The sequence below is a fragment of the Haematobia irritans genome, chromosome 3 (genome assembly GCF_050003625.1).
Source record: "Haematobia irritans isolate KBUSLIRL chromosome 3, ASM5000362v1, whole genome shotgun sequence".
NCBI lineage: Eukaryota > Metazoa > Arthropoda > Insecta > Diptera > Muscidae > Haematobia > Haematobia irritans.
The window spans coordinates 140,366,290-140,391,547 of NC_134399.1; the positions used below are offsets into that span (position 1 = coordinate 140,366,290).

The window sequence follows — 25,258 nt, forward strand, 5'->3', positions numbered from 1 at the left end:
TGACCATTTTTGTCGAAATCAGAAAAACATATATATGGGAGCTATATCTAAATCTGAACCGATTTCAAGCAAATTTGGCACGCATAGCTACAATGCTAATTCTACTCCCTATAGACTCTGGCTTCTGGGACTAATTGTTCTTCTTGTGCAAAATTTTAGGCAAATTAGGGTAAAACTCTGGCTTCTGGGGCCATATAAGTCCATATCGGGCGAAATATATATATGGGAGCTATATCGAAATCTGAACCGATTTCTTCCAAAATCAGTTGGAATCTATTCTGAGCCAAAACACATACTTGTGCCAAATTTGAGGTCGATTGGACTAAAACTGCGACCTAGACTTTGATTACAAAAATGTGTTCACGGACAGACGGACATGGCTATATCGACTCAGGAGCCCACCCAGAGCATTTTTGCCAAAGACACCTTGTGTCTATCTCGTCTCCTTCTGGGTGTTGCAAACATATGCACTTAACTTATAATACCCTGTTCCACAGTGTGGAGCAGGGTATAAAAACATCGTCAAGTTTAATAATTAAATTTTAAGTGATATTTAATTTTGGGCAACTAAAGGATTTTAGGAAGGTTTTTGAACATCCTACTTCTCAAGTCCATAGGTATGGTTAGATAATTGTCAAAGTCTCTCTTATCAAGATCATGTCATCAGCTTTATTGATAGAGAATAAAGCCCTGCGGAAGAATTTTGTGAATTGTCTGAGAATTTAATGTACTATCACACCACCAGGGTTGGCCTGTCACAAACTGTGACTTTTGCGACATACATTTGCGACGGTATAATACGTATGTCGCAAAAGTCGTAAACCTACTGTAGAAAACCTAATTTTGAATAGAAGAAATCTTGAACATTTTTTAATTTAGCATGACAGCATTCGCTGTGAGTTTCTGCAGAAATTTGTGAAAGTTTTTCCACCGTCAAGCCTATTTTCTTACGTGGTATCGAAATTCCCGTTGGTGAGTGTGCAAAATACCTTGGGGTTATATTGGACAGGAGACTGAACTTAAAGCTAAGAAAGGACGAGAAAATCCACGGTTACCCTGTACTCGTGCAAAAGGCAACAGGGAAAATGTGGGGACTAAAACCTTCTCTTCGCACATACCATCGTCTTGGATATCATCGAATTTGCTGCCTAGCTGACGCGACTGAAGTATTTTGAGTTTGCGACTTTTGTTACTTTTCCTACATTTACGACACGTATGTGACGTTTACGACGTTTACAACTTTGCGACAGTCGCAAACCTAAAAAAGTTTGATACAGACCATCTCTGCACACCACGAATAAATTTGCCTTATTCATAATTTTAGACAAATTCGGAGAAACAGCGATATGTACTTAATGTGGAACAAATCTTTATGAACCTAAAATACCTATATATTTCCAATTTTAATCCAGTCGGATTAAAATTACTGCTTCCATGAGATCGGTATATATGTGATCGGTATATATGTGATATCAAAACATGGACCTATATATATTATATTTAGCACAGCTCTTTATAACACCCTCAAGAATCATATCGGAAGATCGACCTATATATGGGCTATATATAGGATCTTGGTTTCCAATTTCATGAAAATTGGATAAAAATAGCGGCGTCTATATGCTAGAGAAATTAACTCGTTGGATCGGTTTATATATGGGGATTACATCGAAATATGAGACGAGCTAACCCATTTTGGAGCTGTGGTACCACAATGGACTAAATAGTCTAAGTGAGCCAGAAAACTATTGGGCCGCCACTATACCCAACCTAACCTATGTTAACCTAACCTAATTCTTTGGCAAAAAATGCTTTTCAGTAAAATTACATATTTTTGTACATGAGACCTAGAGAAAAAGATTTGAAAAACAATGATATTGAATAAATTTTGATCTTCGATTGAGATGTCTCAGTGACGAGGTATACGGCGATGATTTGGAAGACATATTGGCCCTCTTGGCAACATATTGGTGGATTAGCACCAATATTGGCGATTTATTATATTTTGGATTTTTGCGCGATTCACGTGAAGCCGTGAATGAAATTTAAACTAAATCTCGTGAATGTGCGTGAACGGAACTAAACAAAAACGTATCGTGTGTGAGTAAAAAATCAAATTGTGCTCGCGAACCGAATTTTTGGCCAGACGCTTCTTAAATGATTTCACCATAATAAAAAGTAAAAAAAAAAATGTTTGCGATAACTGTAAAAATTCGGAGTCAAAAGGGTTAAAAATTCTGCAAAAAATCGTCAAAGTTAAATAAATTGTTTTTAAAATTGTTGTTTTTTTGCAAATTGACTACAAAGCAAAAATTGTTTCTTAGTACCAAGTTCGTGAAACTCAAGTTGGGAATTGTGTCTTAAATGTATCCTTACTTGCATTCTCCGCTCCTTTGGCTCGGAATCAATGTCAAAGTCATTAGTATAACAAATCTTTGAAAAAAAATGAATTTCAAAATAAAAAAAAAAGAATCTAAAAACAAGTATATACAGCAGTAAGTTCGGCCAGGCCGAATCTTAAATACCCACCACCATGCATCAAATATAATAGTTTACTTTGAAAACTCTTCGTCGTAGCGGGTTACTTGATAATATATAGAATTTTAGGATCAGATTCTGGATTTATGAGAACCAATTTTGCTTGGGTTTTAGGGAAATCATAAACATATCGTGTATATGATGAAATAACGCCTTGATTTGAAATATTCAATCTGTAGATTTTTTCCGCGATTATTTAAATGAATACGATGAGTAAAATCTGGAAATTTTACTTTCAGTTTCAAGCAATTTTCATGATCAGTCCGCCTGCTATACCCTGAAAGAAGTGTTTTCTTTTCTGAGGAACGAAACTATAGACAAGCAAAGTTTCCTTTTGACACAAATTTTAGAGACAATCGTTAAATCGCTTATCAAAAGTTCGCATTAGTTTGCTCTAAACGAAAATACTTTATACGAAAGGGGAATTTCGTTTGTCTATAATTTCATTCCGTAGGAAAATATTTTTTCTTTGGGTGTATCCTCAAGAAATTAAATCGGACCGGTAAAAATAAATGCGATACAGATTTTTGAGAATCTAAAATTCCAGTATATTTACATTTTTGTGCAAATCGGATAAAAACTACGGTTTCTAGAAGCCCAAGGAGTTAAATCTGGTGATCGATCATTGTGGAGGCTATACTAAAACATGGGTCGTCACATACCATATTCGGCTGACCTATTTCCTCAAATACCTCTAGAATTCCACTTTCAGACGAATTGGGTGAAAACTACGATTTCTAGAAGCCCAAGAAGTAAAATCGGGAAATCAGTCTATGTAGGGGCTATACCAAAACATGGACCGATACGGACCATTTTCGACACACCACCTAAGATACGACTATATTTCTAATTTCCGGCAAATTGGATAAAAACTACGGATTCTAGAAGCCCAAGAAATAAAGTCGGGAGATCGGTCTATATGGGGCTATACCAAAATATACCTATACCTATACCTATTTATAATCTTAAAATACCTCTAGATTTCCAATTTCTAGCAAATCGGGTAATAAATACAGTTTATAGAAGCCCAAGAATAAAAATCGGGAGATCGGTCTATATGGCGACTATACCAAAATATGGACCGATGGGCACCATTTTCGGCACAAATTTTTATGGTCCTAAAATACCTCTAGATTTTCAATTTCAGGCAAATCGGATAGAAAATACAGTTTCTAGACGCCCAAGAAGTAAAATCGGTAGATCGGTCTATATGGAGGCTATACCAAACCATAGACCGATACGGACCATTTTCGACACACCTCTTTATGGTCCTAAAATGGGAGCCACCGTGGTGCAATGGTAAGCATGCCCGCCTTGCATTCACAAGGTCGTGGGTTCGATTCCTGCTTCGACCGAACACCAAAAAGTTTTTCAGCGGTGGATTATCCCACCTCAGTAGTGCTGGTGACATTTCTGAGGGTTTCAAAGCTTCTCCAACTCGACTCGGCTATAAAAAGGAGGTCGCTTGTCATTGAGCTTAACATGGAATCGGGCAGCACTCAGTGATAAGAGAGAATTTCACCAATGTGATATCACAATGGACTGAATAGTTTAAGTGAGCCTGATACATGGGGCTGCCACCTAACCTATGGTCCTAAAATACCTCTAGATTTTCAATTTCAGGCAAATCGGATAGAAAATACTGTTTCCAGACGCCCAAAAAGAAAAATCGGGAGATCGATCTATATGGGGGCTATACCAAAACATGGACTGATGGGCACCATTTTCGGCACACCTTTTTGTGGTCCTCGAGTACCTCTAGATTTTCAATTTCATGTAAATTAGATAAAAACTACGGTTTTTATAAGCCCAAGACACCAAATCGGAAAATCGGTTTATATGGGGACTATATCAAAACTTGAACCGATATAGCCCATCTTCGAACTTGACCTGCCTGCAAACAAAATTTGTTACACACGGAATGACAAACTTACAAACCATTCTATGGTGGTGGGTATAATAAAAACACGAATCGAAAAATGAAAACAATTGAATCTATAGATAACATACCATATTTTTATATGGTCCCGATAGGCAGATGTCTGACTTTTGTAGGGCACAGAGCTCACAGAGAAAGAATATGATCACCTCCTAGGAATGTTCCATGTTTTCCATGGTAAACGTGGAACATTATTGATGCAAATATTTACTTTTCTCTCCAAACTCGCCAAAATGGTTGTCGAAGTCAGATACACACGGTACAAGAAAATAATATGGTTGCGCAAACATGTTACATGTTCACCGTCCAAAACTAACATGTTGCTCTAGGAGGTGATCATATTCCTTCCTTGGTGAATAAGCAAAAGTAATTATAATTACCCAAAACGATAGTAAAAATTCCCAATTTTCACATTAAGCATTCGAGTACTGGGGTTAAAAACCTAAACTCCAAAAAATTGTACCGAGATCCAAACATTTGACCTTCCTTTAAGGATTTTGGTATTGATTCTGAGCCAAAGATGTGGTTTCTTTAAAAATGTTTAGTGACCAATCTGGCTTTAAATCTAGTATCTATAATATTAAAATTAGGATACAGATCTTATTTATCAAATTTTCGTTCCGTTTTCGCGTTATAAAACTTCGAATTAATATACTTCGAATTAAAATATGTTTTCTTAACTCAAAAAAAAAAAAAATGATATCAAAGATGCTAAATCCTCAAAACAAGTGTTAGCCTATATTGGAAGCGTTTTTATCTTAAATCCAAATATTCAATATTTCAGTTATTTTAAGGAAGATTTCCTTAAATCAAAAATATGTTATTTTACTTTAAAGAAAATTTGCCTTATTTCAAAGACATAAGACTTTAACGGAGGAACGCAAATTTCCAATATTTTTGGGCTTAATTTAATAAAAACATTTTTTGATTGTAATATAATTAATTTTTATTTATTTTAAATATTTTGTAAATTGCCCATCCTAAAATTTAGATTGCTTAATCTTCAATATCACCTAAATATTTTTTTCAGTGTACGGAATATAGATCTTGAACTATTTCTCAAGATTTTCTTAAAGAAAATTTTTATCCATGGTGTGGAGAATTAAGGATTCGGCGCATTCGAACATACGGCTGTACCTATTTGTTATAACTATTATTAAATTAATAGCTTTCCCTTGTTCGAATAGAACTCATTTTCCACGGGATCTTATATTTCCTCACACCATATATGCAAAAGTATTTTTTTTTTGCTTTTCCACTATCCAAATTTTCACAACACTTCATTGTATAGTGTAATGAAATGCTGCTCAAACAAGTGTGTGTGTAAGTGTTGGATAATTTCCACTTCCTTATGCAACAGCAAAAAATGCTGCATATTTATAGGGACAAAGTTCCGAGGAATAGTTTATAGCCCATCATGAATAGTGAAAAGTCACGTAACTCAACGCCATAAATTTGTTATATCATTCTGAATGCAGTGTGAAAGCATTTTTCCTTCATTTAGATGGGTACATAAATTCTGTCTCATAAATGTAATATTACTCGCATACAGTATAGTTTATCAAATTTGTCTCATATCAAATTCATCCATCCAATATGCAAAAAAAAAAAACAAATTAGATATAATACCACGAATAGGCATCATCATAGAGGTAACATATCATTGAATGGAATAAATTTGCAAGAGGGGTTCTGGCTAATTCCATAGCTAATTGAAAATCATAATTCCGTGTTGAGTAAGATATTGAAATGTATGTTTACACCCATTGATTTCCAATGGATTGATTATATGTAATTTAATATATGTTATGAGAAGGGTATCATTTTACTGGTGTTTAAAATAGAAATTTTGTAGCGTAAGAGTTAGGGGTAAAACTAGAAACTAGAAAGGAAGGAGCAAATATGCTGGTAACAAAATTAAAATGTATAATTTAATAGAATAAATTGTATAGCGAATAGGTTTTCGAATTTCACAAACACGGTTGCCACTCGAGTCAAAAATAATCTGCCAAAATTTGGAGATTATTTTACCAAAAAACATTTTATTTTGTCAAAATTTAATTTCTATAGAAAGTTATGTTGAGATTTTATTTCTATAGATAAATTTTATCAAAAGTTTATTTGTATAGAAAAATTTTGTCAACACTTTATTTATAGAGAAAATTTTGTAAATATTTTATTTCTATAGAAAATTTTGTAAATTTTTTTTTATATAAAATTTTGTCAACATTTTATTTCTATATAAAATTTTATCAAAATGTTATTTCTATATAAAATTTTGTCAGAATTTTATTTCTATAGAAAATTTTATCAAAATTTTATTTGTATAGAAAATTTTATCAAAATTTTATTTGTATAGAAAATTTTATCAAAATTTTATTTCTATAGAAAAGTTTGCCAAAATTTTATTCTATAGAAAAAATTATCAAAATTTTATTTCTATAAAAAATATTGTCAAAATTTTATTTCTATAAAAAATTTTGTCAAAATTTTATTTGTATAGAAAAATTTTGTCAAAAGTTTATTTGTAAGAAAAATTTTCTCAACATTTTATTTCTATACAAAAATTTTATCAAAATTTTATTTCTATATAAAATTTTGTCAAAATTTTATTTCTATATAAAATTTTGTCAAAATTTTATTTCTATACAATATTTAGTCAACATTTTATGTTACTTCTGTAGAAGTTTTTGTCAACATTTTATTTCTGTAGAAAAGTTAGTCAAAATTTTATTTCTATATAAAATGATGCCAATTTTTTTTCTATAGAAAATTTTATCAAAATTTTATTTCTATAGAAAAATTTATCGAAATTTTGTGTCTTCAGAATTATTTGTAAACATTTTATTTCTATATAAAATTTTGTCAACATTTTATTTCTATAGAAAATTTTGTCAACATTTTATTTCTATAGAAAATTTTATCAAAATTGTATTTCTATAGAAAATTTTATCTAAATTGTATTTCTATATAAAATTTTATCAACATTTTATTTCTATAGAAAATTTTATCAAAATTGTATTTCTATAGAAAATTTTATCAAAATTTTATTTCTATAAAAAATGTTGTCAAAATTTTATTTCTATAAAAAATTTAGTCAAAATTTTATTTCTATAAAAAATTTTGTCAAAATTTTATTTCAATAGAAAATTTTGTCAAAATTTTATTTATATCGAAAAATTTTGTCAAAAGTTTATTTGTAAGAAAAATTTTGTCAACATTTTATTTGTAAAGAAAATTTTGTAAAAATTTTATTTCTATAGAAAATTTTGTAAATTTTTTTCTTTTTTATATAAAATTTTGTCAACATTTTATTTCTATATAAAATTTTGTTAAAATTTTATTTCTATATAAAATTTTGTCAAGATTTTATTTCTATAGAACATTTTGTCAACATTTTATTTCTATAGAAAATTTTATCAAAATTTTATTTCTATGCAAAATTTTGTTAAAATTTTATTTCCTTAAAAATTGTGTCAACATTTTACTTCTATATAAAATTTTGTCAAAATTTTATTTCTATATTACATTTTATCAAAATTTTATTTCTATAGAAAGTTTTATCAAAATTTTATTTCTATATTAAATTTTGTCAAAATTTTATTTCTATATAACATTTTGTCAAAATTTTATTTCTATAAAAAATTTTATCAAAATTTTATTTCTATGTAAAATTTTGTCAAAATTTTTTTATACCCTAAACCACATAGTGGTCAGGGTATAATAAGTTTGATCGGCCAAAAAATGTGCCTACCAGAAATATTGATTTTAGACCCCATAAAATATATACGGATCGACTCAGAATCACCTCCTGAGTCGATCTAGCGCTTGGTGTCCGTCCGTCTGTCCATGTATTTGTTGTTCACAGGATTCCGGTCGCAATTATAAACCGATTTTGATGAAATTTGGTACAGGGAGTTTTTTGAGCACAAGAACGAACGCTATTGAATTTGGAAGAAATCGGATCAAATTTAGATATAGCTCAAATATATATGTATCGCCCGATTTCGACAATTGGGGTCTTGTTGCGCGTTTTTTCAAACCGATCGTCACCAAATTTGGCAAAAGGTAATCTTTTCCATCGCCCTATAAGTCTGCAAAATTTCATCCAAATCGGTTCAGATTTAGATATAGCTCTCATATATATGTATCGTACGATTTTTGCCAAATTTGGCCACAAAACCTTTATTTATCAACCGATCTTACTCAAAGTTGGCTAAACATAATCTTCTATAGCACTAACTATATGTGCAAAAAATCATCGAAATCGGTTCAGATTTAACTATAGCTCCCATATATATGTACCGCCCGATTTTTCTAAATTTGGCCACAAAACCCTTATTTATCAACCGATCTTACCCAAATTTGGCTAAATGTAGTCTTTTATAGCACTTACTATATGTGCAAAAAATCGTCGAAATCGGTTTAGATTTAGATATAGCTCCCATATATATGTATAGCCCGATTTTCCAAAATTTGACCATAGAACCCTCATTTATTAACCGATCTTACTAAAAGTTGGCTAGATCCAGTCCTCTACAGTACTAACTATATGTGCAAAATTTCATCGAAATCGGTTCAAATTTAGATATAGCTCCCATATATGTATCGCCCGATTTTGAAAAATTCGCCCTTATAACCTTATGTTTGACCATACAGGCCTCATTTCTTAACTGATATTACTCAAATCTTGCACAAGGTAACCTTTTGTGGTATTAATCAATAATCAATGAACCACAATTGAACCTTCCCAAAAAAAAAGGTTTATCATGACAGCCGGCTGGCAAAGGAAAAGAGTTATGTTTGTACGAATTTATTTCGGCATAAGCCGGCTATCATGTAAAACCTTTTTTCGGAAGGTTCAAGTGTGGTTCATTGTTGGGTTTAATGAACTGCCTGAATTTATTCTGATAATTGGTTGATAGTTTTGCTGCAAGTAGAGGATGCTGATGGGGAATGTGGTAATTCCGAAACGTGCATCCATCCAACCATCTTGCAGTCTATAGGACTTTGCCCAAATAAATTTGATAAACATTCTTTTCCTCTGTTGGTTAAGCTACACTTGTAGTTTAGTCAACGCAATAGTTTAAAAGCTAAGATCAAAACAACAAATATGATTAAAGTACAAACCAACAATAAAAACAAAAATGTTATTTCTATATAAAATTTTGACAAAATTTTATTTCTGTAGAAAATTTTTACAAAATTTTGTCAAAATTTTATTTCTATATAAAATTTTGTTTCTATTTTATTTCTATAGAAAATTTTATCAAAATTTTATTTCTATAGAAAATTTTACAGTCAAAATTTATCAAAATTTTGTTTCTGTAGAATTCTTTGTAATTATTTTATTTCTATATAAAATGTTGTAAAAATTTTATTTCTATATAAAATTTTAACAAATTTTATCACTATATAAAATTTTGTCAAAATTTTATTTCAACATAAAATCTTATCAAAATTTTATTTGTATATAAAATTTTGTCAAAATTTTATTTCTATAGAAAATTTTACAGTTTTATCAAAATTTTGTTTCTATACACAATTTCATCAAAATTTTGTTTCTGTAGAATTCTTTGTAAACATTTTAGTTCTATATAAAATGTTGTAAAAATTGTATTTCTATAAAACAAAATTAGTAAAAATTTTATTTCTATATTAAATTTTGTCAAGTTTTTATTTCTATATAAAATTCGGTCAAAATTTTATTTCTATGGAAAATGTTATCAAAATTTTATTTCTTTAGAAAGTTTTATCAAAATTTTATTTTTATAGAAAATTTTATAAAAATTTTGTTTTATTTCTATATAAAATTTTTTAAAATTTTGTCTAAATTTTATTTCAATATAAAATTTTGTCAAAATTTTGTCAAAATTTTATTTCTATAGAAAATTTTATCAAAATTTTGTTTCAGTAGAATTCCTTGTAAACATTTTATTTCTATATAAAATGTTGGCAAAATGTTATTTCTATATAAAATTTTGTCAAAATTTTATTTCTATAGAAAGTTTTATCAAAATTTTATTTCTATAGAAAGTTTTATCAAAATTGTATTTCTATATAACATTTTGTCAAAATTTTATTTCTATATAACATTTTGTCAAAATTTTATTTCTATTAAAATTTTTTGAAGTACCTCTTAATTTGAGGGGATATTTGGCAAAATCTGCCAAAACAATTCTACAAAATAGTAAAAAAATACCGTTTTTTGGTAAAATTTCAACAACTGTGGCAACAGCGCACACAATACACTCACCAGGATGGAAAACTCCTATAAAAATAATGTGTAAAAAAATCTTTTCCCAACACAAAAACCCACGAAAAACATTCTCGTCTCTCCGTATATACATGTAATGTTATTTGTGATGGAAAAACTACAGGTTTATGTGATTCTTTGTACTCAGATATAAAGAAAAAAAAAGATCCCTTAATGAAATCATTAATTCAATTGAAATATAATCCGTTAAAAAATCCCACTTGGAAAAATATCACAGAAGCGATATATTTCAGTTAGCAATTCCATTACCACTTCGTTTGTAAACATTTGCCAGATAACAGTTCACTTGGCATAAAAAGAATTATTTAACCTCATTATGCAGTACGACCACAATAATAAGGAAATAAAAAAACATTGGCCAAAAAACTCAACACTCCAGCGTTTAATTACAACGCAAATGCTGGTTGTACAAAAAACTAGCACGACTATGAGAACAAAAGGACACACGGAGAGCTCTCAAATGATGACAAAACTACTGTGCTCTCAAAGGATATGAAAGGATGTCAATGAAATGCGTTGATATATTTTTTTCTTTTTATTTTTTGCATTTTTTTTGTTGTCATTTTCATAGATTGAAATGTCACTTTAAAGCACTTAAGTTTTTGGGTATACTCTGATTTGCACTTTGTTTTAATTTATAGTGAAGCAAAAGCTCACAATTTAAAAGGTTGAGACTTTGTTTGCACGCTTGTTTTGAACCAAAATGTTTCATTTCATAGTAAATTCAGTTTAAAAATCCTTTAAGCGGCTTTCGCTACCACAAAAACCTCAGTGTTTACCAATTAACAGCAGTTGTGATGTAACCATGAATGTTCGCAGAGAACGAAACCCGTTTTTCGTAAAACATCCAGTTTCCATAACTGTGTCTTTGGAATCGTGTATATGTGGTCTTATATATGAGTCATGTCACTACAAAAGGGGAAGTCACAACAAATTGTATAAATTTAAACGTGGTGAAAATTTTTCGTTCGTGTTGAGCGAGTATGATAATCTGGAAATCCATAAAATTTGCATGCGAATCCCTAAATGCTATTAGGCATCGGCTATAAAAGGGGATGCCTGTCAATGAGCTAAACATGGTATTGTTTGATCTAGGTTGTCCATACACTGAAAAAAAAGTATGCCCGATTCCAAAGAATTTGTCTTTACTTTAAAAATTTTGGTATTGATTCCGAGCCAAAGAAGCGGAGAATACAAGTAAGGATACTTTTAAGACACAATTCTCTTTTAAATTTGGGGTTTGTGTACTTGTTTCTAGGAAGCAAATTTTATTTTTTCACTTTTTCAGCTTTTTTATACCCTCCATCATAGGATGGGGGTATATTAACTTTGTCATTCCGTTTGTAACACATCGAAATATTGCTCTAAGACCCCATAAAGTATATATATTCTGGGTCGTGGTGAAATTCTGAGTCGATCTAAGCATGTCCGTCCGTCCGTCCGTCCGTCTGTTGAAATCACGCTAACTTCCGAACGAAACAAGCTATCGACTTGAAACTTGGCACAAGTAGTTGTTATCGATGTAGGTCGGTATTGAAAATGGGCCATATCGGTCCACTTTTACGTATAGCCCCCATATAAAGGGACCCTCAGATTTGGCTTGTGGAGCCTCTAACAGAAGCATATTTCATCCGATCCGGCTGAAATTTGGTACATTGTGTTGGTATATGGTCTCTAACAACCATGCAAAAATTGGGCCATATCTGTCCACTTTTACGTATAGCCCCCATATAAAGGGACCCTCAGATTTGGCTTGTGGAGCCTCTAAGAGAAGCATATTTCATCCGATCCGGCTGAAATTTGGTACATGGTGTTGGTATATGGTCTCTAACAACCGTGCAAAAATTGGTCCACATCGGTCCATAATTATATATAGCCCCCATATAAACCGATCCCCAGATTTGACTTGCGGAGCCTAAAAGAGAAGCAATTTTCATCCGATTCGGCTGAAATTTGGTACATGGTGTTGGTATATGGTCTCTAACAACCATGCAAAAATTGGTCCACATCAGTCCATAATTATATATAGCCCCCATATAAACCGATCCCCAGATTTGGCTTGCGGAGCCTCAAAGAGAAGAAAATTTCATCCGATCCGGCTGAAATTTGGTACATGATGTTGGTATATGGTCTCTAACAACCATGCAAAAATTGGTCCATATCGGCCCTTAATTATATATAGCCCCCATATAAACCGATCCCCAGATTTGGCTTGTGGAGCCTCTAAGAGAAGCATATTTCATCCGATCCGGCTGAAATTTGGTACATGGTTTTGGTATATGGTCTCTAACAATCATACAAAAATTGGTCCACATCGGTCCATAATTATATATAACCCCCATATAAACCGATCCCCAGATTTGGCTTGCGGAGCCTCAAAGAGAAGCAACTTTAATCCGATCCGGCTGAAATTTGGTACATGATGTTGGTATATGGTCTCTAACAACCATGCAAAAATTGGTCCACATCGGTTCATAATTACATATAGCCCCCATATAAACCGATCCCCAGATTTGGCTTGCGAAGTCTCCAAGAGAAGCAAATTTCATCCAAACCGGTTGTAATTTGGAACATGGTGTTAGTATATGATCTTTAACAACCGTGCCAGAATTGGTCCATATCGGTCCATAATTATATATAGCCCCCATATAAAACGTTCTCCAGATTTGACCTCCGGAGCCTCTTGGAGGAGCAAAATTCATCCGATCCGGTTCAAATTAGGAACGTGGTGTTAGTATATGGTCGCTAACAACCATACCAAAATTTGTCCAATCACACAAAAATTGGTCCATATCGGTTCATAATCATGGTTGCCACTAGAGCCAAAAATAATCTACCTAAATTTTATTTCTATAGAAAATTTTGTCAAAATTTTATTTCTATAGAAAATGTTGTTCAAATTTTATTCGGTTCATAATCATGGTTGCCTCTCGAGCCACAAATAATCTACCAAGATTTTATTTCTATAGAAAATTTTGTCAAAAGTTTATTTCTATAGAAAATTTTGTTAAAATTTTATTTCTGTAGAAATTTTTGTCAAAATTTTCTTTCTATAGAATATTTTGTCAAAATTTTTATTTCTATAGACAATTTTGTGAAAATTTTATGTCTACTTTGTCAAACTGAATTATATACGTATTGGATCGATCTTTTTTGAATTAATATATACCACGTATGGACTTACATACAATTTAGAAGATGGTGTTAGGAGGTTTTAAGATACCTTGCCATCGGCAAGCGTTACCGTAACTTAAGTAATTCGATTGTGGATGGCAGTGTTTAGAAGAAGTTTCTTCGCAATCCATGATGGAGGGTACATAAGCTTCGGCCTGGCCGAACTTACGGCCGTATATACTTGTTTTTCTTCATATACTATCAAAGTCATTTAAAAACGCGTTAACGACAACTTTATTTTCCAAATTAAGATTGCAACAGACGGACATACGGAAGGACATGCTTATATCGACTCAAAATTTCACACCGACCCAGAATATAAATACTTTATGGGGTCTTAGAGCAATATTTCGATGTGTTACAAACGAAATGACAAAGTTAATATACCCCCCCATCTTATGGTGTAGGGTGTAATTACGATATCTAGATCATCTAGCAATCAAATCGGTAGATCGGTCTATATGGGAGTATGACAAACCATGAACCGGTATACGCCAAATTTGGCATAGCTCTTTATGGTCCTAAAATATCCCTAGATTTTCAACTTCAGGCACATCAGATAAAGAGGTGTCTGGAACCACAAGAATTCAAATCAAAGGTTGGTTTATATAGAACCCAACCAAAAAATTTGGAAGTTCTTTTATAGGCACAACTTTAAAAGCACTTCCAAAAAATGCCTCCCAAAGATGTTCTTTATTTTAACTTCACATGAAGTTCATTTGAGTCAATTTTTTTGTAACTGGCTATTTTCATATTATTAATGGGACATTTAATTTTTGTTATTTCAAATAGGTTAAAAACGGATTAAGAATTAATAAAATGGTACAAATTATTTAAATTTGGCCGAAAAAAAATCTAAATCCATTCTAGAAAAATTGCGAATTTTTGAAAGTTTTTGATGTCAAACGTTCCAGACAAGCGTTAGACTGCATTAAAAATCATAAAAAATTTTAAAATTATATATTTGTCAAAATATCACAAAATTTCTTAATTCACATCCAAAACACTGAATTTGCATCACACCTTAAGAAGTGATGCGAATTTAATGCACCGGCTGTTGAAATGGTGGACATCCGTCCTATGAAAAGCCCATGTTAAATTCATCGCTTCTGGGCCAATTTTGCACCACTTCCGGATCCAAAAAGAACATTTTTACCACTTTTTTGGCGACGCTTTTTTGCCGGGGAGTTTTATAAAAACCTACACCAATAATCCCGTCTTCGAAATTAACCAGCTTACAGACAAAAGATTTTAAAGATATGTATTTACTTTATAGAAAATTTTGTATTATTATAGAAAACTTAACTTCTATAATTTTTTTTAACATTTTTACTTCTATGGAAAATTTTATAAAATTTTTTACTTCCATGCAAAATTTTTTCAATATTTTTACTTCCATAGAAAATTTTGTAAAAATGTTATTTCTAATTTTGTTAACATTTTGACTGCTATTAAAAATTTTGGCAAAATTTTTTATTCCATAAAAAATTTTCTCAGAATTTTTACTTCTATAGAAAATGTTTTAAAAAAATTACTTCTTTGCTCTAATAATCCCGTCTTTGAAATGAACCAGCTTACAGACAAAAGATTTTAAAGATATTTACTTTTTTTGACGAACATTTATTTTTATAGAAAACTTATCTTCTATATTTTTTTTAACATTTTTACTTCTATGGAAAATTTTATAAAAATTTTTACTTCTATAGAAAATTTTGTAAAATTTCTGTAAAAAAATTGTCAATATTTTGTCTACTATTAAAAATTTTGGCACAATTTTTAATTCCATAATTTTTTTTTTTAATTTTTACTTCTATAAAATGTTTTAAAAAAGTTACTTCTATAGATTTTTTTTTTCAAAATTTGTAGTTCTATAGAAAATTTTGTCATAATTTTTACTTCTATAGAATAGAATGTTTTGTCCAAATTTTTACTTCTATAGAAAATTTTGTCGAAATTTTTACTTCTATAGGAAAGTTTATCAATTTTTTTACTCCTACCGAAAATTTTATCAAAATTTTATTTTATAGAAAATTTTTTCAAAAATTGTATTTCTATATAAAATTCACTAAATTTTTTTTGTCATAAAAAATTTTGTCAAAATTTTACAGACAATTTTCTCTAATTTTTTTTTTTTTTTAATTTTCTCTAATTTTTATTTTTTTTAGAAAATCTTCTCTTTTTTATTTTTATAAAAATTTTTCGCAAGATTTTATTTCTATAGAAAATTGAATTGCCTTTTAGTTGGAGAGGAATATTTTGCAAAATCTACAAAATCTTCAAGAATTCTACCAATCTACCAAACAGTAAAAAATCTATCTATGGTAGAATCCCAAAAATCTATCTATTTATCTATGGTAGAAGGCCAAAAAACCGCAAAGCCACTTTTGTGCTAATTGCGATGGCTTTGTCGATCGTTTGAAAGCCTTGATTCGATTCAAACAAACCTAAACTGATTCTAAAATGTTATTTTATTTCCGACATTTTTGGTTTTGACAAATGATATTAAAACAAGTATATACAGCACTAAGTTCGGCCGGGCCGAATCTTAAATACCCACCACCATGACCCAAATATTAGGGTTTCCTTTGCAATTTCAGGAGGGCTTGAGGACTTGAGGACACTTCTCGAAGATAAATTTAAAGATTTCACCTATGAGGACTATATCAGATTCTGGATTTATAAGAACCATTTTTGTTTGAGATTTAGAGGAATCATTAACATCTCTTGAAAGTGTGCAAGAAAATTATAAAATAACGTCTTGATTTGAAATCTTAAACCTGTAGAAGTAAAATCTGGAAATTTTACATTGAGTTTCAAGCAATTTTCATGATCAGTGCGCCTTATACACCCTCAAGAAGTGAAGTCGGTCTATATGGAGGCATTACCAAATGGGCCGATAAAAACTGAATCCGATACACGTTTTTGTGAGCCTAAAATACCAGAATATTTACAATTTCAGGCAAATCAGATAAAAACTACGGTTGTTAGAAACCCAAGGAGTTAAATCGGGGGATCGTTCTTATGGGGGCTATACTAAAATATGGACCTATACTCACTGTTTTCGGCACACCTCTTTATGATCCAAAAATACCTCTAGATTTCCAATTTCAGGCAAATAGTATAAAAACTTCGGATTCTAGAAACCCAAGAAGTAAAATTGGGAAAATCGGTCTATATGGGGGCTATACCAAAATATGGACCGATACTCACCATTTTCGGCACACCTCTTTATGGTCCTAAAATACCTCTAGATTTCTAATTTCAGACAAATTGGTTAAAAACTACGGTTTCTATAAGCCCAAGACCCCAAATCGGGAGGTCGTTTTATATGGGGACTATACCAAAACATAGACCGATACTCACCATTTTTGGCACACCTCTTTATGGTCATAAAATACCTCTAGATTTCAAATTTCAGGCAAATTGGATAAAAACTACGATTTCTATAAGCCCAAGACCCCAAATCGGGAGGTCGGTTTATATGGGGACTATATCAAAACCTGGACCGATATAGCCCATCTTCGAACTTGACCTGCCTGCAGACAAAAAACGAGTTTGTGCAAAATTTCAGCACGATTGCTTCATTATTGAAGACTGTAGCGTGATTACAACAGACAGACAGACAGACAGACAGACAGACAGACAGACAGACGGACAGACGGACATTGTTATATCGTCTTAGAATTTCTCCCTGATCAAGAATATATATACGTTATATAGTCGGAAATTGATATTTCGATGTGTTACAAACGGAATGACAAACTTATTATACCCCCGTCACCATTCTATGGTGGTGGGTATAAAAATAATAAGAGAATATAAGGTATTATTTTGTTGCATTGCATATCAGCCACCCGTATATGTAGGCTATACGACAACATGAATCCACACAAACAAAAAATGAAAAATTACAACAGAGCGAGAGAGAGGGAGGTAGGCACCGTATGCAGCTATTCAGTTTAAAAATCCAAATTATTACAGCTTCTTCAAATTAAAAACGTTTTTGAATTTCAACACACAAAAATGTTAACCAAAGATGCAAAATTGTCGTAACTTATATTTTATACTATAACAACATAGAGCTTTAGTTTCAATTTATTTTGGAAAATACTGTATTACACCTATCATAGAGCTATGATTGGTATAGCGAAAAACTTTGTTCGTTTTTCCAATTAAATAACATATTTCTTTCTTTCTATTCTCGTTTCAGGTTTTCCACTTGCATACACGATATTAATATTTATACAAATTTATGTTTTTTTTTCGTATAAACCAAACAAACCCCCAGTTTTTGGTATACAATAGAAAAACGGAAACATAAAGCCTTAGTTTTAAAAACAACCACATTCATAACGGCAACATATAAAGCAATAAATAATTCACAAAACTAAAGTGCATTAAGTAATAACAACAATAAATTGAGGACAAAGACAAACAACTAAGTTTTTTTCAAAAAAAAAAAAAAAATACAAAACTCATAATATATAAATAAATAAATTCGGCCTAGAAAACTCGAATATAACGAAAAAATCGATACTAACCAAAAAATATCCGCAACGTAAACGACTTCCTTAATAGCAAAGGACACATCCAAAACACCTACCTAAAGCAAACTGCAAGAAATACTACTCTAAAATGGGCAAGAAAAATTCAAAGTTGAAGCAAGACACCATTGATCGTCTGACTACTGATACATATTGTAAGTAAAAATAAAGTTAATTTAATATTTAAAATATTTCACAAAATAATATTTTATATCTTAAAAATTAATTAATTTTAATCCTCATAAATTATTCTAATATCTGCGCATATACAATGCAAACATCGAAACTTAATAATTAATAATTAATCTTCATCTAAACTTAATAATTAATCTTCACTTATATAATAAAAATTGATAATTTAAAGTTTAGCATTTATTAACGTGGATTAAAATGTCTTTCAATAGTCCACTCACATAAGACTCGAAGTCTACTAAAAGTGGTTTTGAAATCCCATTTTCGAAAAGGCAAATGACTGTTGAAATCAAGATAAAGTGGGTTTTGGAACTAAAAATTGAATGAGACTCTTCTTATGCGAAATTGAATAGAGTATGAAAAAATTTAAATACTCGTAATTAAATTTGATTTCAATCAATTTACTACCAAACATATCTCCAACACCCAGCATCGTAGAGCGAAAAGAAGCTTTCTTCGCCATCGCCCATTAAAAATCGGAATCTTTATATGATACACTTGTTTTGCTCATATCTCGTAAACAAAGAGATGCTTAATTCGCGGTTGCCACTCGATCCACAAATAATCTACCAACATTTGGATAAAAATTTACCAAAAAATTACCAATCAAAAAAATTTTATTGGTCAACTTTTATTTCTTTAGAAAAATTAGTCAAAAAATTATATTTTTTGGAAAATTTTATTTCTATAGTATTTTTTTTCAAATTTTGTGAAACTTTTATAGAAAATTTCTATAGAAAATTTCGCAAAAATTTTATTTTTATATAAAATTTTGTTAAAACTTTATTTCTATAAAGAATTTTGTAAAATTTTATTTCTAAAGAAAATTCTGTCAAAATGTTATTTCTATAGAAAATTTTGTCTAAATTTTATTTCTATAGAAAATTCTGTCAAAATTTTATTTTTATAGAAAATTTTTTCAACATTTTTTTTTCTATAGAAGGTTTTGTCAAAATTTTATATCTATAGTAAATTTGGCAAAATTTTATATCTATAGAAAATTTTGTCAAAATTTTATTTCTATAGAAAATTTTGTCAAAATTTTATTTCTATAGAAAATTTTGTCAAAATTTTATTTCTATAGAAAATTTTGTCAAAATTTGATTTCTATAGAAAATGTTGTCAAAACTTTATTTCTATAGAAAATTCTGTCTAAATTTTTTATCTGTAGAAAATTCTGTCAAAATTTTGTTCTTATAGAAAATTTTGTCAAATTTTTTTCTATAGAAAATTTTGTCAAAATTTTATTTCTATAGAAATTTTGTCAAAATTTTATTTCTATAGAAAATTTTGTCAAAATTTTATTTCTATAAAAAATTTTTGTGAAAATTTTATTTGAATAGGAAATTTTGACAAATTTCGATTTCTATAGAAAATGTTGTCAAAATTTTATTTTTATAGAAAACTTTTTCAAGATTTTATTTCTATAGAAAATTTTGTCAAAATTTTATTTCTATAGAAAATTCTGTCAAAATTTTATTTCTATAGAAAATTTTGTCAAAATTTTATTTCTATAGAAAATTTTGACAAAATTTTATTTCCAAAGAAATTTTGTCAAAATTTTAGTTCTATAGAAAATTTTGTCACCTTTTTTTAATTTCTATAGAGAACTATATCAAAATTTTATTTCTATAGAAAGTTTTGTCAAAATTTAATTTTTGAAAAAAAATTTGTCAACATTTTATTTCTGTAGAAAATGTTGTCAACATTTTATTTCTATAGAAAATTTTGTCAAAATTTTATTTTTATTGAAAATTTTGTCAAAATTTTATTTTTATTGAAAATTTTGTCAAAATTTTATTTCTATAGAAAATTTTGTCAAAATTTTATTTTTATAGAAAATTTTGTCAAAATTTTATTTTTATAGAAAATTTTGTCAACATTTTATTTCTATAGAAAATTTTGTCAAAATTTTATTTCTATAGAAAATTCTGTCAAAATTTTATTTATATAGAAAATTTTGTCAAAATTTTATTTCTATAGAAAATGTTGTAAAATTTTATTTCTAAAGAAATTTTGTCAAAATTTTAGTTCTATAGAAAATTTTGTCAAAATTTAATTTCTGTAAAAAATTTTGCGAAAATTTTTATTGAAAATTTTGTCAAAATTTGTCGCAATTTTATTTCTATAGAAAAATCAAAAACTGTTCCATGTTCCCCATCCAAAATTAACATTTTGCTTAAGGATGCAATGTTATTCCTTATCTGTGTGTCGCTTAATTCGTGGCCTGTATTAAAAAATCTAAAAACTGCGGGAACATTTTATATTAAAAGCTTAAATCGCGACAATATACAAAATTTCATACAATTCCTGAAAAACTCGAATTTTTTATGGAAAAATTCTTCTCGAAAAGGAGGTTATTTCGTGGCAAAATCGAATATTTTATAACAAAAACTTTTTCGGTCAGTTCTTCCAAATTATGCTTAACTGGTGCTCATCCCCAAAAATCCATTGCGTTTCCTTAACATTGCCTGCTACATCGAAACGCAGCTTAATTAGTAATCATCCCAAAAAAAAATCGGAAATTCAAACCTATGGGTCCTACAGCAAAAATGATAGGTTAGGTTAGGTGGCAGCCCGATGTATCAGGCTCACTTAGACTATTTAGTCCATTGTGATACCACATTGAAGAACTTCTCTCTTATCACTTAGTGCTGCCCGATTCCATGTTAAGCTCAATGACAAGGGACCTCCTTTTTATAGCCGAGTCCGAATGGCGTTCCACATTCCAATGAAACCACTTAGAGAAGCTTTGAAACCCTCAGAAATGTCACTAGCATTACTGAGATGGGATAATCCACCGCTGAAAAACTTTTTAGTGTTCGGTCGAAGCAGGAATCGAACCCACGACCTTGTGTATGCAAGGCGGGCATGCTAACCATTGCACCACGGTGGCTCCCACAGCAAAAATTATGTTAAGTTGTGAAAGAATCCAAATTTTACATGAAAATTTTGTATTTTGCTTATATCTATCAAATTTTGCGCCCAATTGGGAAAAGGCGCATTATTCGAGACCATTACCACATAGGCGAAAGTCCAATTCATTTCCCAAAAAAAAACAATTATGTTATTAAAAACATCTTTTGCACACATCTCCTAAACTAAGCGAGATTAGTTCATGATAACTCCCAGAAATTCGAAAATTTCAACCATATTCTGAAAAAATTTAAACTTAAATGTGAAACATTTATTTTGCTCACATCTCCTAGATCGAAAAGGAGCTTTATTTGTGAGCACATCCCAAAAAAAGGAATGCCAAATATATCCTAAAAAATAGAAAATTTTATACGCAAAAATTTAGTTTGCTTATATCTACTAAACTATGGGTCCTTAATTCATGAACAACGCAAAAAAATCTAAATTTCTTTCCAAACTATGAAAAAATTTTTACTCAAATTTACTAAACTTTGTTTCCTGGAACATAGAGAAGCTTAATTCGGAATCACCGCCAAAAAATCGAAAATTCCAAAATACATTCCAATCCAAAATCGAAAATGCATATCCCAAAAACAAATCAAAATTTTCGTATCTTAAATACCTACCACCATGAATCGCATAGAAGAATTTTCTTGTCTTTCAATTTCATTCGCTTCAAAATAATCACCTCCCTATTAAGTGCCTTATGTCAAAGTTTTTTCCTTCAATCCTTGAAACATGCCAAATAGCCTCTTTCCGGTATAACAATGACGTGGGTGGCCAATGTATAGGAGATACTGGGTGTGCGGGAACACAACCATCAGTGCTTTATGTTATTCACCTTACCTCCATTCACTCGAAATGTGTTTCCTGGTGTGGTGTATTGGGTATTGGATGATATTGGTTGAATTTTTGGCGAAATGGTTATAAAGAACGTGTGCATTGTGAGAGAATACAAAATATCTGTCATTTGTCCAAATAATTGCAAAATGAAAGTATTTAACTTACCTGCTTCAATGTTAAAAAAAAAAAAAACATATATGAATTCAAATCTCTTGTTATTTATACCCTAAACCACGTAGTGGTCAGGGTATAATAAGTTTGATCGCCCAAAAAATGTGCCTACCAGAAATATTGATTTTAGACCCCATGAAATATATACCGATCGACTCAGAATCACCTCCTGAGTCGATCTAGCGCTTGGTGTCCGTCCGTCCGTCTGTCCAAGTATTTGTTGTTCACAGGATTCCGGTCGCAATTATTAACCGATTTTGATGAAATTTGGTACAGGGATTTTTTGGGAACAAGGACGAACGCTATTGAATTTGGAAGAAATCGGATAAAATTTATATATAGCTCCCATATATATGTATCGCCCGATTTCGACAAATGGGGTCACGTTGCGTTTGTTTTCAAAAGGATCGTCACCAAATTTGGCAAAAGGTAATCTTTTTCATCATTCTTCAAGTCTGAAAAATTTCATCTAAATCGGTTCAGATTTAGATATAGCTCCCATATATATGTATCGCCCGATTTTCCCAAATTTGGCCATAAAAACCTTATTTATTAAGCGATCTTACTCAAACTTGGCTTACTCTAATATTTTATGGTACTGACAATATGTGTCAAAAATAATCGAAATCGGTTCAGATTTAGATATAGCTCCCATATATATGTATCGCCCGATTTTCCCAAATTTGGCCGTGAAACCCTTATTTATCAACCGATAGTGCTCAAAGTTGGCTAAATATAATCTTCTACACATCTAACTGTATATGCGCAATTTCATCGAAATCGGTTCAGATTTAGATATAGCTCCCATATATATGTATCGCCCGATTTGGTCAAATTTGGCCGTAAAACCCTTATTTATCAACCGATCGTACTCAAAGTTGGCTAAATTTAATCTTCTATAGCACTAACTATATGTGCAAAATTTCATCGAAATGGGTTCAAATTTAGATGTCCGTCCGTCCGTCCGTCTGTCCATGTATTTGTTGTTCACAGGATTCCGATCGCAATTATTAACCGATTTTGATGAAATTTGGTACAGGGAGTTTTTTGGGAACAAGGACGAACGCTATTGAATTTGGAAGAAATCGGTTCAAATTTAGATATAGCTCCCATATATATTTATCGCCCGATTTTGAAAAATGTGCCCCTAATAACCTTATTTTTGACCATAGGGGCCTCATTTATTAACTGATCGTACTCAAATTTTACACAAAGTGACCTTCTGTGGTATCATACCTGCAAAATATTATACAAATTGCTTCAGATTTAGATATAGGTCCCATATATATGCATCGCTCGATTTTGTCATATTTGGCCATAATACTCTTATATAGTCGGCCCCGTCCGACTTTCTACTTTACTCACTTCTTTTTATTTGGCATTGTTACTATTTTTTTCGTTCATGTACATTTAACCAAATTTTAAACTCTAAGAGCATATTTAACATTCCTCTCATTTACTATTTTTTTACTATGAGTAAATTAAGGAACACAATTAATATGTAATTAAATGTCAATAAAAATAAATTTATAAAAAAAAATTAAAAAAATTGAAGGATTACACTAAATTTCAAATATAAAAACCGTTAAACGCTAGACACATCTAATAATACAAATTAAACTTTTCCAGATAAACCATATCCAACACTTGGCACAAATATCCCATAGACCCAAAAATCCAACAAACAACGGCGCCTATTTCCATTTTCTTTTAGACATGGTTCTTTTAATGAAGCCATTTGGGTGTAACAGAGCGAAAAGAATGAAAGACATGAAAATTAAACGAACTTTGTGTGATTTACATATGCCAAGCAAACGACAACAATGAAACCTTGAACTTGAGTTTCGCGAATTGAGGGAGATTTTCAGTTTTGTTTTTTTTTATTTTTTTTTTGACTGAGAAGTTTTTGGTTATAAATGTTTTGCCAAAAAAAAAAAAAAATACACAAAAAACAAACTTGGCTGGCTGTTTGGATTTATTAACACCATTGTATGAATGGAAATCTGAGCATGCTTTGGGAAATGCATGACCATGAAATAAAGTTTTTTTTTCGAGGACTCTAGTTTTCTTTAATTTTGGCTAGACTTCATTTAAAAATTGTTCGAACTGAAATTAGCATTTTTTGATACCACAAGTTTTTTCATGCCTACACTTCCAAATATGTAAATGAATATGGACTTATGTAGCAAGATTTTAAATGTCAAACAGTTTCAATATAATTTTCTTAAATTAAACATTTTGGATATTAAAATTAAGCAAGTATAAAAGCTTCTTACATCGATAGTGAATGCTAGAATTCTCAAATTAAGAAATCTCAAAAAGAAACCAAGTATATACGGCCGTAAGTTCGGCCAGGCCGAAGCTTATGTACCCTCCCCCATGGATTGCGTAGAAACTTCTACTGAAGCCGATGGCAAGGTATCTTAAAACTTCCTAACATCGTAATATTACCACATAGTCCATACGTAGTATACATTAACCTAAAAGAGGCCGATTAAATACGTATATAAGTTTAAAGTTTCTATAGAAATTTAATTTTGACAAAATAAAATTTTGCAACATTTTCTATAGAAGTAAAATTTGGAAAAAATTTCTATAGAAATACAATTTGGAAAAAATTTTCTATAGAACTAAAATTTTTACAAAATTAAATAAAAATAAAAT

General features: G+C 30.5%; 1 protein-coding gene across 5 annotated transcripts in view; it reads left to right on the forward strand.

The window, feature by feature from the left end:
* Nucleotides 1-25,258, forward strand: part of LOC142228290 (frequenin-2) — a 236,324-nt gene that overhangs the window by 124,404 nt on the left and 86,662 nt on the right. For all 5 annotated transcript variants that reach the window (XM_075298680.1, XM_075298677.1, XM_075298678.1 and 2 more), the window contains one exon: nucleotides 18,139-18,627. In XM_075298680.1, coding sequence (XP_075154795.1) covers nucleotides 18,564-18,627 — 64 coding nt within the window. In that variant the 5' untranslated portion in view covers nucleotides 18,139-18,563. The remainder of the gene's footprint in view (nucleotides 1-18,138; nucleotides 18,628-25,258) is intronic.